Source organism: Pelobates fuscus, chromosome 4 (assembly GCF_036172605.1).
Source record: "Pelobates fuscus isolate aPelFus1 chromosome 4, aPelFus1.pri, whole genome shotgun sequence".
In the NCBI taxonomy this organism is placed as follows: domain Eukaryota; kingdom Metazoa; phylum Chordata; class Amphibia; order Anura; family Pelobatidae; genus Pelobates; species Pelobates fuscus.
In genome coordinates this window covers 364,549,186-364,567,044 of record NC_086320.1, presented here as the reverse complement: position 1 = coordinate 364,567,044, position 17,859 = coordinate 364,549,186, and the positions used below count along the sequence as shown (strand labels likewise).

At 40.2% G+C, this 17,859-nt stretch overlaps 1 protein-coding gene across 2 annotated transcripts in view; it reads left to right on the top strand.

The window, feature by feature from the left end:
• Positions 1–222: 222 nt before the first annotated feature.
• Positions 223–17,859, top strand: part of RNF32 (ring finger protein 32) — a 117,686-nt gene continuing 100,049 nt past the window's right edge. The window contains exons 1-3 of one of the 2 annotated variants that reach the window (XM_063450806.1): positions 223–263; positions 4,687–4,770; positions 6,817–7,075. In XM_063450806.1, the coding sequence (XP_063306876.1) occupies positions 4,699–4,770; positions 6,817–7,075 (331 nt within the window). In that variant the 5' untranslated portion in view covers positions 223–263; positions 4,687–4,698. Of the gene's footprint in view, positions 264–4,686; positions 4,771–6,659; positions 6,684–6,816; positions 7,076–17,859 lie in introns of those variants that run through there. The other variant, XM_063450807.1, reaches the window with a different exon arrangement.

Sequence of the window (17,859 nt, the reverse complement as noted above, 5' to 3'; positions counted from 1 at the left end):
TGCACACTCTGAGCATGCTCTGCTTGCAGAGCCGGGTGTCCCACTGAGCATGCTCTGCTTGCACACTCTGAGCATGCTCTGCTTGCAGAGCCGGGTGTCACACTGAGCATGCTCTGCTTGCACACTCTGAGCATGCTCTGCTTGCAGAGCCGGGTGTCACAGTCTGAGCATGCTCTGCTTGCAGAGGGTGTCACACTGAGCATGCTCTGTTTGGGTGTATGTCTGTTGCCTAGCAACATGGAAAGCATATCTTCGAGAGACAGGTCAGTCTGATAAAGCCAGGTTGGGTATAATGCCTCTATTGGGTTCTATGGAATTATTAAGGAAATGTTTCCAGTACTAAATGTGTTAATATTTAGTGGGATTGTAACCACCCACCTACCCACCAACCCATCCTACAGAACCTGGAGATCGGATTAGATAGATTGTCAGTGTCTGCCTGTTATAAAGTGTCTCTGAGTGGGTCCTCTGGTGAAAATTAACCCTTTAGTGTCTGCCTGTTATAAAGTGTCTGTGAGTGGCTCCACTGGTGAGAATTAACCCTTTAGTGTCTGCCTGTTATAAAGTGTCTGTGAGTGACTCCACTGGTGATAATTAACCCTTTAAAGTGTATAAAGTGTCTGTAAGTGGCTCCACTGGTGATAATTAACCCTTTAAAGTGTATAAAGTGTCTGTAAGTGGCTCCACTGGTGATAATTAACCCTTCAGTGCCTGCCTGTTATAAAGTGTCTGTGAGTGGGTCCACTGGTGGTGATAATTAACCATTTAGTGTCTGCCTGTTATAAAGTGTCTGTGAGTGACTCCACTGGTGAGAATCAACCCTTTAGTGTCTGACTGTTATAAAGTGTCTGTGAGTGACTCCACTGGTGATAATTAACCCTTTAAAGTGTATAAAGTGTCTGTAAGTGGCTCCACTGGTGATAATTAACCCTTCAGTGCCTGCCTGTTATAAAGTGTCTGTGAGTGGCTCCACTGGTGAGAATTAACCATTTAGTGTCTGCCTGTTATAAAGTGTCTGTGAGTGGCTCCCCTGGTGATAATTAACCCTTTAGTGTCTGCCTGTTATAAAGTGTCTGTGAGTGGCTCCACTGGTGAGAATTAACCATTTAGTGTCTGCCTGTTATAAAGTGTCTGTGAGTGGCTCCCCTGGTGATAATTAACCCTTTAGTGTCTGCCTGTTATAAAGTGTCTGTGAGTGGGTCCACTGGTGAGAATTAACCATTTATTGTCTGCCTGTTATAACGTGTCTGTGAGTGGGTCCTCTGGTGATAATTAACCCTTAAGTGTCTGCTTGTTATAAAGTTTCAGTGAGTGGCTCCACTGGTGATAATTAACCCTTTAGTGCAGGCTTCCCCAAACTCCGGCCCTCCAGATGTAGCTGAACTACAACTCCCATGATTCTCAGCCCATCTATTTCATTCATAGAATCATGGGAGTTGTAGTTCAGAAACATCTGGAGGGCCAGAGTTTGGGGAAGCCTGCTTTAGTGTCTGCCTGTTATAAAGTGTCTGTGAGTGGCTCCCCTGGGGATAATTAACCATTTAGTGGCTGCCTGGTATAAAGTGTCTGAATGGGTCCACTGGTGATAATTAACCTTTTAGTGACTGCCTGTTATAAAGTGTCTGTGAGTGGCTCCACGGGTGATAATTAACCCTTTAGTGTCTGCGTGTTATAACGTGTCTGTGAGTGGCTCAACTGGTGATAATTAACCCTTTAGTGTCTGCCTGTTATAAAGTGTCTGTGAGTGGGTCCACTGGTGGTAATTAACCCTTTAGTGTCTGCCTGTTATAAAGTGTGTCTGAGTGGGTCCACTGGTGATAATTAACCCTTTAGTGTCTGCCTGTTATAAAGTGTCTGTGAGTGGGTCCACTGGTGATAATTAACCATTTAGTGTCTTCCTGATATAAAGTATCTGTGAGTGGCTCCACTTGTGGTAATTAACCCTTTAGTGTCTGCCTGTTATAAAGTGTCTGTGAGTGGCTCCCCTGGTGATAATAAACCCTTTAGTGCAGGCTGCCCCAAACTCCGGCCCTCCAGATGTTGCTGAACTACAACTCCCATGATTCTCAGCCCATCTATTTCATTCATAGAATCATGGGAGTTGTAGTTCAGAAACATCTGGAGGGCCGGAGTTTGGGAAAGTCTGCTTTAGTGTCTGCCTGTTATAAAGTGTCTGTGAGTGGCTCCCCTGGTGATAATTAACCATTTAGTGTCTGCCTGTTATAAAGTGTCTGTTAGTGGTTTCCCTGATGATAATTAACCATTTAGTGTCTGCCTGGTATAAAGTGTCTGTGAGTGGGTCCACTGGTGGTAACTAACCCTTTAGTGTCTGCCTGTTATAATTTGTCTGTCAGTGGGTCCCCTTTCTGTGTGTCACTGGTGAATACATGCGTTTCCTAGCTCTGGTATACAAATTGCTGTTAGGGTCCCAGTACTGGGAGACCCCCCAGCTGATTATGGTCTCTATCCACTAAACATTGCATTGACAGGCTACCTGCATTATTTAAGCCAAATGATGACTTGGCTTAGCATGACATTTTTACATCCCGTTGATTCTAGGCTAGAGTTTTTTTTTTTTTTTTTAATTTAAGCAACAAAAATGACTATTTAATCAAGTATTATGTACAATGGTGTTTTGAAATGGTGCTGCCCTAGGCATGACAGATCTCAGGCACCCCCTAATTTAAATTGCCACACCTCTTCCTGTTAACTAACACACATTTTGAGTGACAGACACACACTCACAGACCAGCAGACACTCTCAGATACACTGACATACACTCACTAATCAGACACATACAATCATTCAGACACACACTGACAGATGCATTCACTCACTGACAGACACACATAAGAACTGACAGACAAGCACAATCACTCAAGCACACATTCACTGGACACACACAATGACACACACACACACACACACACATACTGACAGACACACACACACATTTACTGACACAGACTCACTCACAATCACAGACACACACACTCGCATTCACTGACACACACACTCACTTACATTCACTGACACACACACACTCACATTCACTGACACACACACTTACTCACATTCACTGACACACACATTTACTGACACACACACTCACATTCACTGACACGCACACTCTCTCACATTCACTGACAAACACAAACAAACACACACATTTTCCGCCAACACTCAAAATTATTATTATTTTGTTATTTAAATCCACCCAGCCTCCCTATTTTTGGGAGAGCTGGGTGGATTTTTCACCTGATGTCCAGGGGGGCTGCTGGGCAGGAAAGCGGTCGGACGTGCAGGCAGGCAGGCGGCTGCGCTTAGCTGTCAGCGAGGGAGCCGCAATCTCCCTGCTCAGCTCCCTCGCACGCCACAGAGTGATGCCGGGAGCCGGAGTGACGTCATATTCTGGCTCCCGGCATCACTGCGGGTCACACGAGGGAGCTGAGCAGTAACAGGGGCTCCCTGCGGCCCACCCGGGAAACAATTGGCCGCCTGTCCGAGCCCGCCAGCTCTTGGGCCCCCATAAAACGAGGCAAACAAGGCATTAGCCTTGCACTTGGGGGCAGTGTTTTTTGCCGCCCCCTGGAAAGTTCCGCCCAAGGCAAATGACTTGTTTGCCTTGTGGTAGATACAGCCCTGATGATATACATAGGATGTATCCACTAAACTCTGAATTATAGCAAATTTAAATCTGAATGGCAATATTTAGATATTTGTATCTAACATTTGCCGCTTAGATTTTCAGTTTGCTACAAATCGGATTTTAGTGAATAACCCCCAAAAGAGCTTTGTCCATCTTGGGACTTAAAGGCTCCGGAAACAGGTGTAGACAATCCACGGTTTATTCACGATTTATTCTAACAGAATTGAAAACCCAATTGTAAAAATGATTCTAAGGGGTTCATTCACTAAACTCTGGACGGCAGCAAATTAAAATCTGAACAGCAAAATGTTGTTATAGTCACAACTAATTCATTGTTATTTGAAAACTGAGCAAAAAAATCTTGCAATTCTGATATTTACTAATGGCACGTGTAACTTTTGGTGTCTGGCCTAAAATCTGATTTTTGTTTTTTTAATCAAACTATCACATTCTGTGAGACTTAAAGAAGATTGCTGTTTAATGAATGAGTTATTGGAACATATAGTGCAACATTGTAAGTAAAAGTAACAATGAGTTACAATGTTGAACTATATGTTTTCATTTTCTTTTCACATGAGTCATCTGATTTCCAAGAAAATACAGGATACCAGAAACCTACGGTCTACATTTTACGTGATGTGCCTGCTTATATCTGAAACCCTGTGAGTGTAACCTTGAAGAATTGGGGTCTTGCCGTATTTTTATATTATTATTCAATGAGACATTTTTTTGTTTGTGTTTGTTTGGTTTAGTTATATCTCTGTTGTTTTGTTTACATTATTTGAGCATAAGAGGACCTCTTGTTATACCTGAGCGTAAAAAAAGGGTAATATCTCCTCTTTTTTGTATTTTATCTATACTGCACTTTTTGGTGGTTTAATATATTTGCACATTTTCTGTTTTATTTAATGCTGGAGTTATCTCCTCATTTTTTTTATTGCACGTAAAATATATTGTTAATAATTCACTGGAGAACAAAGAAGGTTTGTGTTGTGTAATGTTTTTTGTTTTACTATACAGTGTGTTTTTTTCTTAGGAAGGATAAAGAATGGATCGTCAAACCGGTTCAAGATCTAACGGATCATCTGTTCTAGTTACAAATGTAACTAGAGCTTCAAAGGTAATTGTCTGCTATAAAATCTTCGTCAATAAAATTTCCAATATTAATTTACTTTGATGAGGTTTAACCCCTTAAGGACACATGACGTGCCTGACACGTCATGATTCCCTTTTATTCCAGAAGTTTGGTCCTTAAGGGGTTAATATCATTCTTTACTAACAAGGGATGCGTCATCAACATTGTTTCATGTATGTTCACAGTCTAGGGGCATGTTTGCCGTGTCACATATTGATAAGCTTATTCAAAACAATCTGTTTCAAGACGTCATTGTTTTTTTATATTTAACAAGGCAAAAAACTTCTATTCTGGGGCTGGGTGCTAAATAAGGAGCAATCTCTATAGGTACCAAGGGAATGTCCCTCAGCATTTAGCAGAATTTCTCCAGAGTAGATCCAGCTTTGACTTGATAATTATGACCATATGATAGTTATGTATAAAGAGCAATTCTATAACAAGGTTCTAAAAGGGAACCATTAGACCATTAGCTGAATCATTTCATTGGTTTCTATGGTAACTGTTTTGTCGTTAGCACTTTGGCATGATGGAGTATCAAAAGAATTACAGCATCGATATGATATGTTTTCAAAATTGTTCTTTAAAACTGATAGTAGTCTGTTAGTGCAATTCCTTCTTCTTGTACTCACTGAACGACAATTTGGTAATTGATAAAATGGCTGACTATCCTTCGCAATTACATGTTAGTTAGTTCCCTGCTATGAATGTAACTTTAAAAAAAATCCAATTAAATGGACACTACAGTTTAATGAAGCAGTTTTGGTGTATAGATCATGCCCATGCAGCCTCACTGCTCAATTCTCTACTATTTAGGATTAAATCAATTTGTTTATGCAGCCCTAGTCACACCTCCCTGCATGTGACTTACACAGCCTTCCTAAACACTTCCAGTAAAATGTCATCTAATTTTTACACTTCCTTTATTGCAAATGTCATCTAATTTTTACACTTCCTTTATTGCAAATTCTGTTTAGTTTAGAATTTACTTATCTCCTGCTCTGCTAATAGCTTGCCAAACCCTGCTGGAGTCTCCTGTGTGTGATTAAAGTTCAATTTACAGAGCATGAGACAAAAACTTCTAAAGCAAGTTAACATATGAATGCATTTTGTTTTTATACAGGTTGTGTGAGTCACAGCCAGGGAGGTGTGGCTAGGGCTGCATAAACAGAAACAAAGTGAATGCAGAGGCATGATCTATACACCAAAACTGCTTCATTCAGCTAAAGTTGTTTTGGTGACTATAGTGTCCCTTTAAAAATATAATTTTGGATGGTTGTTTTTTTCAGTAGCGCTAGTAAGATATTTGCCCGTAGAGAGTAACTCAATTTGGAGACATGTTAAAACATAATACAACAAGTACAGCAAACAACATAGAGCAAGAGTGGATATTGCAGTAGTTAGGGTATATTTATTAAGTATACAATATAGAAATACAGATGTTTTTACTGCCTCTTCCATTTTCCTCTCTGTTGTTCACTGCTCACTCGATCTGTGAATAAAATGAACATTTAGTGACTGTCCCCTAGACATCAATCCTCTTTTTCTCCCATCAATCATCAATTTTTATGGCGGTATGGGTGGGATTCAGAAAACTTACCCTCCTGAACATTTTAGGCTATTTTGTATTTCGTTTAGTCTGTGATTCAAATATTACAGCTCAAAATTCAGAACTCGGCCAAGCACCCAATCAGGTCAAATTCAGCCGAATGGAATGAATATCCACGTCTGTTCTACAGCAATACAGTGACATATTCACTAAAGTGAGAATTCAAAGTGGATCTTGCATCTAAGCCAGAGAAGCCAAACTGAAAGCATCGCTGATAAGATAATTTTTACAGTTTTGCTACTTGGACATTATATTTGAAATTCACTTGGAATTCTCACTTTAGCGAGTACCTGTAAGTATACAATATCACAGTCATTAGGCCATCTTGGTCTTTTGTGGTCTTATCATAGATATTTATTATTTCCTGTAAGGGATTAATAACATCATATTACATTGTGTGTAGTTCTTTATTTTGCTATTTTCAGAAACAGGAACCAATGATACTTACAGCGGTGGCTTTGCAAGATCATATTTTGCAGAACCTTGACCTCCAGGACCTCTCACTATGCGATCCATTCCACGCACATAAAAGGACGAAGAAGACAAGCCACCGACCTATCAACAGAAACCTAGTCAAAGCAGTGGTAGATACTGGAATTAAAAGGAAGTCTCCTACTAAGCCTAAAGTACCTAATGAAGAGGAAGAATATGTTCTCGATCCTTTGCCTCCACCCTTAACACTGGGCAAGTAATCAGTTTATGTGCTTGATTATAAACTCTGATTTGTTTTCTAAATTGTGATTATGGTTGAGCTGAAGAATTGTTCCAGATTAGTTACTTATGCCTCCATAAATTACTTAGTTACTTATGCATTTCCATTCAGATTTAATTCACAAAATTTCAGGTTTCTGTGAAAAAAGCCTGTTATTAAAAAACTTTAGTAAAGTTACAAGGATCAGGAACTCAACGTGTGTCAAAAAATGAAATATAGTTTCTTTATATAAGTGTAAAAAAATGCATCTTCTGTTGCTCTATGATTTTAACACAGTTTATCCATACAATTATAGTTCTACCCAGAGATTATTGTACTAATAAATTCCTTAAACACATTTAAAGACACAATCCATTGAATGAGCTATAACATCTGAAAAGAGTGTTAAAGGAATATGATAAATTGCTTACTTAAAGGGACACTCCAGGCACCCAGACCACTTCTGCCCATTGGAGTGGTCTGGGTACCAACTCCGACTACCCTGAACCCTGCAAGTGTAATTATTGCAGTTTTTCATAAACTGCAATAATTACATTGCAGGGTTAACTCCACCTCTAGTGGCTGTCTATTAGACAGCCACTAGAGGTCACTTCCTAGTTTCTAGCACAGGTTTCCTGTGCTAGAGCGTCGCTGGACGTCCTCACGCTGTGTGAGGACCTCCAGAGTCGCTCAAAACCCCATAGGAAAGCATTGAAATTATTTTTCAATGCTTTCCTATGGGGAGACGTAATGCGCATGCGCAGCATTTCCGCACATGCGCATTAGGTCTCCTTGGCCGGTGGGTGAGATTAGTCTCGCCCACCGGCCGATGTAATCACAAGGAGGAGCGTCGCGGAGGCGGAGACAGCGGCGAGGGACATCGCCGCTGTCCCAGGTAAGTCACTGAAGGGGTTTTCACCCCTTCAGTAACCGGGGATTGGGGGGTGGGAGGGAGAGAGACCCTCCAGTGCCAGAAAAACGGATCGTTTTTCTGGCACTGGAGTTTCCCTTTAAACCCTTACAGGGACACTATAAGCAGCTTGACCACTTAAGCTCATTGAAGTGGTTTTGGTGCAATGCCCCTGTGCCCTTAACGCTGCAGTGTTAATTAGTGCAGTTTATGAGAAACTGCAATAATTACATTGCAGAGTTAGCTCCTCCTCTAGTGTCTGTCTACCGGACAGCCACTAGAGGCACTTCCTGGTATTTCACAGAGTTTTACTCTTCCCATATGTCAAACATGTTGTTACAATTAATTGTTTGTCTTATTTTACTTCTTGTACAGTGCTGTAGAATATGTTGGTGCTATATAAATTGTAATTGTTTGAAGGGGTAATCCAGAGAAACCAGTAAAAATGTGCAAGAAAAGCCCATGCTGATATCTCATGGAAATGCCATGAATGTGTAAGCACAGCTTTCAGACCGAATCCTGCTCCAGGATAAACTAGCTTGGATCATGTCTCTGAGGTCTAGTTGACTCGAGTATGGGTCTCTGTGTGGGAGATTGATAATCCTCTTTACCAGGCCGACTCCACGGTGAGTCAAAATAACTGTCTCTGTATGGCTGCCCCTATCCGGATTGTATCTGATAAAGTACTAAACTCAGCCATTGTTTCTCTTCGGGTCTAGATGATTTAATGTCCCAGATAACACAGAGGGATGTGTTTGGTCTTCTCACTGTGCTTCTCTTGTTTTCAACACAATTTCTTTTCCATATTCACCATTGGTCTACTTTCCCAGATCTGCCAAGACTTGGATTGTACAACATAGTTACAAAGCATGTAAGATAAAAATGTTGAGACAACTTAGGACAGGAATCTGCGATGACAGCCGAACTAGAACTCTTAGTATGATAGCTTGCCAACCAGACTTTAGAGGTGCATCTGCAATGTGTACCTGAATACTACACCTGTCAAGTGTCCCTATTCCCAATTCTAGGACATGTGATGTTGGGAGGTATGCTATTTTGGGCGCAAGTCCTTCTGCCCTCTTTTCTACGAGTCAATATTGTTATTGTGTCTAAGTGTATACGTCTAAGGCAAAGGAAAGGTTTTTTTTTACTGTAAGAACAATCAGGATGTGGAATTCTCTGCCTGAAGAAGTGGTTTTATCAGAGTCCATACAGATGTTCAAACAGCTACTAGATGCATACTTGCAAAAACAGAATATTCAAGGATATAATCTTTCAATGTAGGGTAATATCTGCTTGATCCAAGGATAAATCTGACTGCCATTCTGGGGTCAAGAAGGAATTTTTTTCCTAGCTTGTTGCAAAATTGTGCTTCAAACTGTTTTTTTTTTTTGCCTTCTTTTGGATCAACAGCAAAAAAACAAATGTGAGGAAGGCTGAACTTGATGGACGCAAGTCTCTTTTTAGCTATGTAACTATGTAACTTTGTAACAAGCACCAATACTCACAGTAAAGCGTTTTTAAACTACGATAAATGTGTTTAAAGGGAAACTATAGTCACCTGAACAACTTTAGCTTAATGAAGCAGTTTGGTGTATAGAACATGCCCCTGCAGCCTCACTGCTCAATCCTCTGCCATTTAGGAGTTAAATCCCTTTGTTTATGAACCCTAGTCACACCTCCCTGCATGTGACTTGCACATCCTTCCATAAACACTTCCTGTAAAGAGAGCCCTATTTAGGCTTTATTTATTGCAAGTTCTGTTTAATTAAGATTTTCTTATCCCCTGCTATGTTAATAGCTTGCAAGACCCTGTTTTTTGTTTTTTTTCATTCAGGCTCTGTCAATCATAGCCAGGGGAGGTGTGGCTAGGGCTGCATAAACAGAAACAAAGTGATTTAAAGGGAAACTCCAGTGCCAGAAAAACGATCCGTTTTTCTGGCACTGGAGGGTCCCTCTCCCTCCCACCCACCAATCCCCGGTTACTGAAGGGGTGAAAACCCCTTCAGTCACTTACCTGGGACAGCGGCGATGTCCCTCGCCGCTGTCTCCGCCTCCGCGACGCTCCTCCTAATGATTACGTCGGCCGGTGGGCGAGACTAATCTTGCTCACCGGCCGAGGAGACCTAATGCGCATGCGCGGAAATGCCGTGCATGCGCATTACGTCTCCCCATAGGAAAGCATTGAAAAATCATTTCAATGCTTTCCTATGGGGTTTTGAGCGACGCTGGAGGTCCTCACACAGCGTGAGGACGTCCAGCGACGCTCTAGCACAGGAAACCTGTGCTAGAACCCAGGAAGTGACCTCTAGTGGCTGTCTAATAGACAGCCACTAGAGGTGGAGTTAACCCTGCAATGTAAATATTGCAGTTTATGAAAAACTGCAATAATTACACTTGCAGGGTTAAGGGTAGTGGGAGTTGGCACCCAGACCACTCCAATGAGCAGAAGTGGTCTGGGTGCCTGGAGTGTCCCTTTAACTCCTAAATGACAGTGAATTGAGCAGTGAGACTGCAGGGGAATGATCTATACACTAAAACTGCTTTATTTAGCTAAAGTAATTTCGGTGACTATAGTGTTCCTTTAATAATCGGTCTGTGTTAATAAGATACATTGTTTGTGTTATAAATTACATTTTAGTTGTATACATTTTTATTAGTAAGTCACCTAAAATTTCTCAAAACAACCCCGCCCCTGGCCAACCCCCACTTACAGACCTAAATTTAAAGAGCCCCTTGTTATCCATTTGACATGTCGGCAGGGCCAGATTTGACACAAGGCTACTGAGGGGCAGCAGGCTCGAGAGCAGCATGGCTGGTGGGGAGATCAAACATCTCACTCATCAGCTAGCCCATTCTCCTCTTGTGTGGCCGAGTGTGATAGGGGAGATTTCTCTGGCTGGCCCCTCTATGACCGGCCCTGAATAGAGAGGCATGCACTCACTCCATTAAGGATCTTATCACCCAACTATACCCACTGTCCATCCTACTACAGCCCCTATTCCCCCCATTATAGCCGCTATAGATGCTCCCACCCACACTTTACCTCTTGCCACCTCACTACAGCCGCTGTTACCCAACTATATCCACTATCTGCTAAATAATAGGCCCTCTCCTTGCACTACATCCCCTAATATCCCCACTATAGCCACTACACCTACTACTGATATATATAGCAGAGGTGTGCATTCAGGAGACTGGTCTATGGGCAGTATGGAGGATAAATCCATGCAGGTTGGGAGTTATGGTATACACATTAGGGATAACTAATGTGTCTAAACTACTGGATTGAACAATGTCACGGAATTGGTTCTACATTACTGCTACATATATGCATTACATCAATTTTGTCACTCAGATGAAGACACACTTGTTCACATTACACTGCTAGTTTAGATGTGGCTTCCTCTGCTTGGTATATAATAACGTTTTTAATAGGTACCACTAACCAGGAACAATCTACAATTAGGAATTTGTTGACTAAACTGGAATTTGAAGTGACATGAAACCCAATATTTAGGCTAAATAATTGAATTGGAAAAATTCTCAGCTTGGCTGTTTTAGACAAACTTCAGTTCATTACAGTTTCAAGTTTATAGAATAAACCCAGTTTAAAGTTTATAGAATAGACCAATTATATCTATCTTTTATTTGCTCTATTCATTGGATTGCCTCTGTGATTCTGACCAGGATCCCTTTAAGAGCATGCATCCTGGTCAGTTCAATTTTAAGTCTCTCTACCAGCTCTAATTTAAATTTTATAGGATATGCCAGACTAAGAATTACTTATTTTAATTAATTGCATAGGTATTGTATTAGGAAATATGCTGCAAATCTCTTAGCTTTGCTGCTTCTACAGTGAAGTCAGCACTAAGTAGAAATCAACTCAGCCAATCATGATGCTAATTTCTATAGCAGTGCTAAGATTATCATTAAATCTTTGCACAGCAGTGTTCCATATGAGTGTTCTATCTTTGCAGAGCAGTGTTCTATATCAGTGTTCTATCTTTGCACAGCAATGTTCTATATCAGGGTTCTATCTTTGCACAGCAGTGTTCTATATCAGTGTTCTATCTTTGCAGATCAGTGTTCTTTATCAGTGTTCTATCTTGCAGAGCAGTGTTCTATATCAGTGTTCTATCGTTGCACAGCAGTGTTCTATATCAGTGTTCTATCGTTGCACAGCAGTGTTCTATATCAGTGTTCTATCTTTGCACAGCAGTGTTCTATATGGTGTTCTACCTTTGCAGAGGAGTGTTCTATATCAGAGTTCTCTCTTTGCACAGCAGTGTTCTATATCAGTGTTCTATCTTTGCACAGCAGTGTTCTATATCAGTGTTCTATCTTTGCACAGCAGTGTTCTATATCAGTGTTCTATCTTTGCACAGCAGTGTTCTATATCAGTGTTCTATCTTTGCACAGCAGTGTTCTATATCAGTGTTCTATCTTTGCACAGCAGTGTTCTATATCAGTGTTCTATCTTTGCAGAGCAGTGTTCTATATCAGTGTTCTATCTTTGCACAGCAGTGTTCTATATCAGTGTTCTATCTTTGCACAGCAGTGTTCTATATCAGTGTTCTATCTTTGCACAGCAGTGTTCTATATCGGTGTTCTACCTTTGCAGAGGAGTGTTCTATATCAGAGTTCTCTCTTTGCACAGCAGTGTTCTATATCAGTGTTCTATCTTTGCACAGCAGTGTTCTATATCAGTGTTCTATCTTTGCACAGCAGTGTTCTATATCAGTGTTCTATCTTTGCACAGCAGTGTTCTATATCAGTGTTTTATCTTTGCACAGCAGTGTTCTATATCAGTGTTCTATCTTTGCAGAGCAGAGTTCTATATCAGTGTTCTATCTTTGCACAGCAGTGTTCTATATCAGTGTTCTATATGGTGTTCTACCTTTGCAGAGGAGTGTTCTATATCAGAGTTCTCTCTTTGCACAACAGTGTTCTATATCAGTGTTCTATCTTTGCACAGCAGTGTTCTATATCAGTGTTCTATCTTTGCAGAGCAGTGTTCTATATCAGTGTTCTATCTTTGCACAGCAGTGTTCTATATCAGTGTTCTATCTTTGCAGAGCAGAGTTCTATATCAGTGTTCTATCTTTGCACAGCAGTGTTCTATATCAGTGTTCTATATGGTGTTCTACCTTTGCAGAGGAGTGTTCTATATCAGAGTTCTCTCTTTGCACAGCAGTGTTCTATATCAGTGTTCTATCTTTGCACAGCAGTGTTCTATATCAGTGTTCTATCTTTGCACAGCAGTGTTCTATATCAGTGTTCTATCTTTGCACAGCAGTGTTCTATATCAGTGTTCTATCTTTGCACAGCAGTGTTCTATATCAGTGTTCTATCTTTGCACAGTAGTGTTCTATATCGGTGTTCTTCCTTTGCAGACGAGTGTTCTATATCAGAGTTCTCTCTTTGCACAGCAGTGTTCTATATCAGTTTTCTATCTTTGCACAGCAGTGTTCCTTATTAGTGTTCTATCTTTGCACAGCAGTGTTCTATATGGTGTTCTACCTTTGCAGAAGAGTGTTCTATATCAGAGTTCTCTCTTTGCACAGCAGTGTTCTATATCAGGGTTCTATCTTTGCACAGCGGTGTTCTATATCAGTGTTCGATCTTTGCACAGCAGTGTTCTATTTCAGTGTTCTATCTTTGCAGAGCAGTGTTCTATATCAGTGTTCTATCTTTGCAGAGCAGTGTTCTATATCAGTGTTCTATCTTTGCACAGCAGTGTTCTATATGAGTGTTCTATCTTTGCACAGCAGTTTTCTATATCAGTGTTCTAGCTTTGCACAGCAGTGTTCTACATCAGTGTTCTATCTTTGCACAGCAGTGTTCTACATCAGTGTTCTATCTTTGCACAGCAGTGTTCTATATCAGTGTTCTATCTTTGCAGAGGAGTGTTCTATATCAGTGTTCTATCTTTGCACAGCAGTGTTCTATATCAGTGTTCTATCTTTGCAGAGCAGTGTTCTATATCAGTGTTCTAAATCAGTGTTCTATCTTTGCACAGCAGTGTTCTATATCAGTGTTCTATCTTTGCAGAGCAGTGTTCTATATCAGTGTTCTATCTTTGCACAGCAGTGTTCTATATCAGTGTTCTATCTTTGCACAGCAGTGTTCTATATCAGTGTTCTATCTTTGCACAGCAGTGTTCTACATCAGTGTTCTATCTTTGCACAGCAGTGTTCTATATCAGTGTTCTATCTTTGCAGAGGAGTGTTCTATATCAGTGTTCTATATCAGTGTTCTATCTTTGCAGAGCAGTGTTCTATATCAGTGTTCTATATCAGTGTTCTATCTTTGCAGAGCAGTGTTCTATATCAGTGTTCTAAATCCGTGTTCTATCTTTGCAGAGCAGTGTTCTATATCAGTGTTCTATATTTGCAAAGCAGTGTTCTATATCAGTGTTCTATCTTTGCACAGCAGTGTTCTATATCAGTCTTCTATCTTTGCACAGCAGTGTTCTACATCAGTGTTCTATCTTTGCACAGCAGTGTTCTAAATCAGTGTTCTATCTTTGCAGAGCAGTGTTCTATATCAGTGTTCTAAATCAGTGTTCTATCTTTGCAGAGCAGTGTTCTATATCAGCGTTCTATCTTTGCAGAGCAGTGTTCTATATCAGTGTTCTAAATCAGTGTTCTATCTTTGCAGAGCAGTGTTCTATATCAGTGTTCTATCTTTGCAAAGCAGTGTTCTTTATCAGTGTTCTATCTTTGCACAGCAGTGTTCTATATCAGTGTTCTGTCTTTGCACAGCAGTGTTCTATATCAGTGTTCTATCTTTGCACAGCAGTGTTCTATATCAGTGTTCTATCTTTGGACAGCAGTGTTCTATATCAGTGTTCTAAATCAGTGTTCTATCTTTGCAGAGGAGTGTTCTATATCAGTGTTCTATCTTTGCAGAGCAGTGTTCTATATCAGTGTTCTAAATCAGTGTTTTATCTTTGCAAAGCAGTGTTCTATATCAGTGTTCTATCTTTGCACAGCAGTGTTCTATATCAGTGTTCTATCTTTGCACAGCAGTGTTCTATATCAGTGTTCTATCTTTGCACAGCAGTGTTCTATATCAGTGTTCTATCTTTGCACAGCAGTGTTCTATATCAGTGTTCTATCTTTGCACAGCAGTGTTCTATATCAGTGTTCTATCTTTGCACAGCAGTGTTCTATATCAGTGTTCTATCTTTGCACAGCAGTGTTCTATATCAGTGTTCTATCTTTGCACAGCAGTGTTCTATATCAGTGTTCTATCTTTGCAGAGGAGTGTTCTATATCAGTGTTCTATCTTTGCACAGCAGTGTTCTATATCAGTGTTCTATCTTTGCACAGCAGTGTTCTATATCAGTGTTCTATCTTTGCACAGCAGTGTTCTATATCGGTGTTCTACCTTTGCAGACGAGTGTTCTATATAAGAGTTCTCTCTTTGCACAGCAGTGTTCTATATCAGGATTCTATCTTTGCACAGCGGTGTTCTATATCAGTGTTCGATCTTTGCACAGCAGTGTTCTATTTCAGTGTTCTATCTTTGCAGAGCAGTGTTCTATATCAGTGTTCTATCTTTGCACAGCAGTGTTCTATATGAGTGTTCTATCTTTGCACAGCAGTTTTCTATATCAGTGTTCTAGCTTTGCACAGCAGTGTTCTACATCAGTGTTCTATCTTTGCACAGCAGTGTTCTACATCAGTGTTCTATCTTTGCACAGCAGTGTTCTATATCAGTGTTCTAAATCAGTGTTCTATCTTTGCAGAGCAGTGTTCTATATCAGTGTTCTAAATCAGTGTTCTATCTTTGCATAGCAGTGTTCTATATCAGTGTTCTATCTTTGCAGAGCAGTGTTCTATATCAGTGTTCTATCTTTGCAGAGGAGTGTTCTATATCAGTGTTCTATCTTTGCAGAGGAGTGTTCTATATCAGTGTTCTATGTTTGCACAGCAGTGTTCTACATCAGTGTTCTATCTTTGCACAGCAGTGTTCTATATCAGTGTTCTATCTTTGCAGAGGAGTGTTCTATATCAGTGTTCTATATCAGTGTTCTATCTTTGCAGAGCAGTGTTCTATATCAGTGTTCTAAATCCGTGTTCTATCTTTGCAGAGCAGTGTTCTATATCAGTGTCCTATCTTTGCAAAGCAGTGTTCTATATCAGTGTTCTATCTTCGCACAGCAGTGTTCTATATCAGTCTTCTATCTTTGCACAGCAGTGTTCTACATCAGTGTTCTATCTTTGCACAGCAGTGTTCTAAATCAGTGTTCTATCTTTGCAGAGCAGTGTTCTATATCAGTGTTCTAAATCAGTGTTCTATCTTTGCAGAGCAGTGTTCTATATCAGCGTTCTATCTTTGCAGAGCAGTGTTCTATATCAGTGTTCTAAATCAGTGTTCTATCTTTGCAGAGCAGTGTTCTATATCAGTGTTCTATCTTTGCAAAGCAGTGTTCTTTATCAGTGTTCTATCTTTGCACAGCAGTGTTCTATATCAGTGTTCTGTCTTTGCACAGCAGTGTTCTATATCAGTGTTCTATCTTTGCACAGCAGTGTTCTATATCAGTGTTCTATCTTTGGACAGCAGTGTTCTATATCAGTGTTCTAAATCAGTGTTCTATCTTTGCAAAGCAGTGTTCTAAATCAGTGTTCTATCTTTGCATAGCAGTGTTCTATATCAGTGTTCTATCTTTGCAGAGCAGTGTTCTATATCAGTGTTCTATCTTTGCACAGCATTGTTCTATATCAGTGTTCTATCTTTGCACAGCAGTGTTCTATATCAGTGTTCTATCTTTGCAGAGCAGTGTTCTATATCAGTGTTCTAAATCAGTGTTCTATCTTTGCACAGCAGTGTTCTATATCAGTGTTCTATCTTTGCAGAGCAGTGTTCTATATCAGTGTTCTATCTTTGCACAGCAGTGTTCTATATCAGTGTTCTATCTTTGCACAGCAGTGTTCTATATCAGTGTTCTATCTTTGCACAGCAGTGTTCTACATCAGTGTTCTATCTTTGCACCGCAGTGTTCTATATCAGTGTTCTATCTTTGCAGAGGAGTGTTCTATATCAGTGTTCTATATCAGTGTTCTATCTTTGCAGAGCAGTGTTCTATATCAGTGTTCTAAATCCGTGTTCTATCTTTGCAGAGCAGTGTTCTATATCAGTGTTCTATCTTTGCAAAGCAGTGTTCTATATCAGTCTTCTATCTTTGCACAGCAGTGTTCTACATCAGTGTTCTATCTTTGCACAGCAGTGTTCTAAATCAGTGTTCTATCTTTGGACAGCAGTGTTCTATATCAGTGTTCTAAATCAGTGTTCTATCTTTGCAGAGGAGTGTTCTATATCAGTGTTCTATCTTTGCAGAGCAGTGTTCTATATCAGTGTTCTAAATCAGTGTTCTATCTTTGCAGAGCAGTGTTCTATATCAGCGTTCTATCTTTGCAGAGCAGTGTTCTATATCAGTGTTCTAAATCAGTGTTCTATCTTTGCAAAGCAGTGTTCTTTATCAGTGTTCTATCTTTGCACAGCAGTGTTCTATATCAGTGTTCTGTCTTTGCACAGCAGTGTTCTATATCAGTGTTCTATCTTTGCACAGCAGTGTTCTATATCAGTGTTCTATCTTTGGACAGCAGTGTTCTATATCAGTCTTCTAAATCAGTGTTCTATCTTTGCATAGCAGTGTTCTATATCAGTGTTCTATCTTTGCAGAGCAGTGTTCTATATCAGTGTTCTAAATCAGTGTTCTATCTTTGCACAGCAGTGTTCTATATCAGTGTTCTATCTTTGCACAGCAGTGTTCTATATCAGTGTTCTATCTTTGCACAGCAGTGTTCTATATCAGTGTTCTATCTTTGCACAGCAGTGTTCTATATCAGTGTTCTA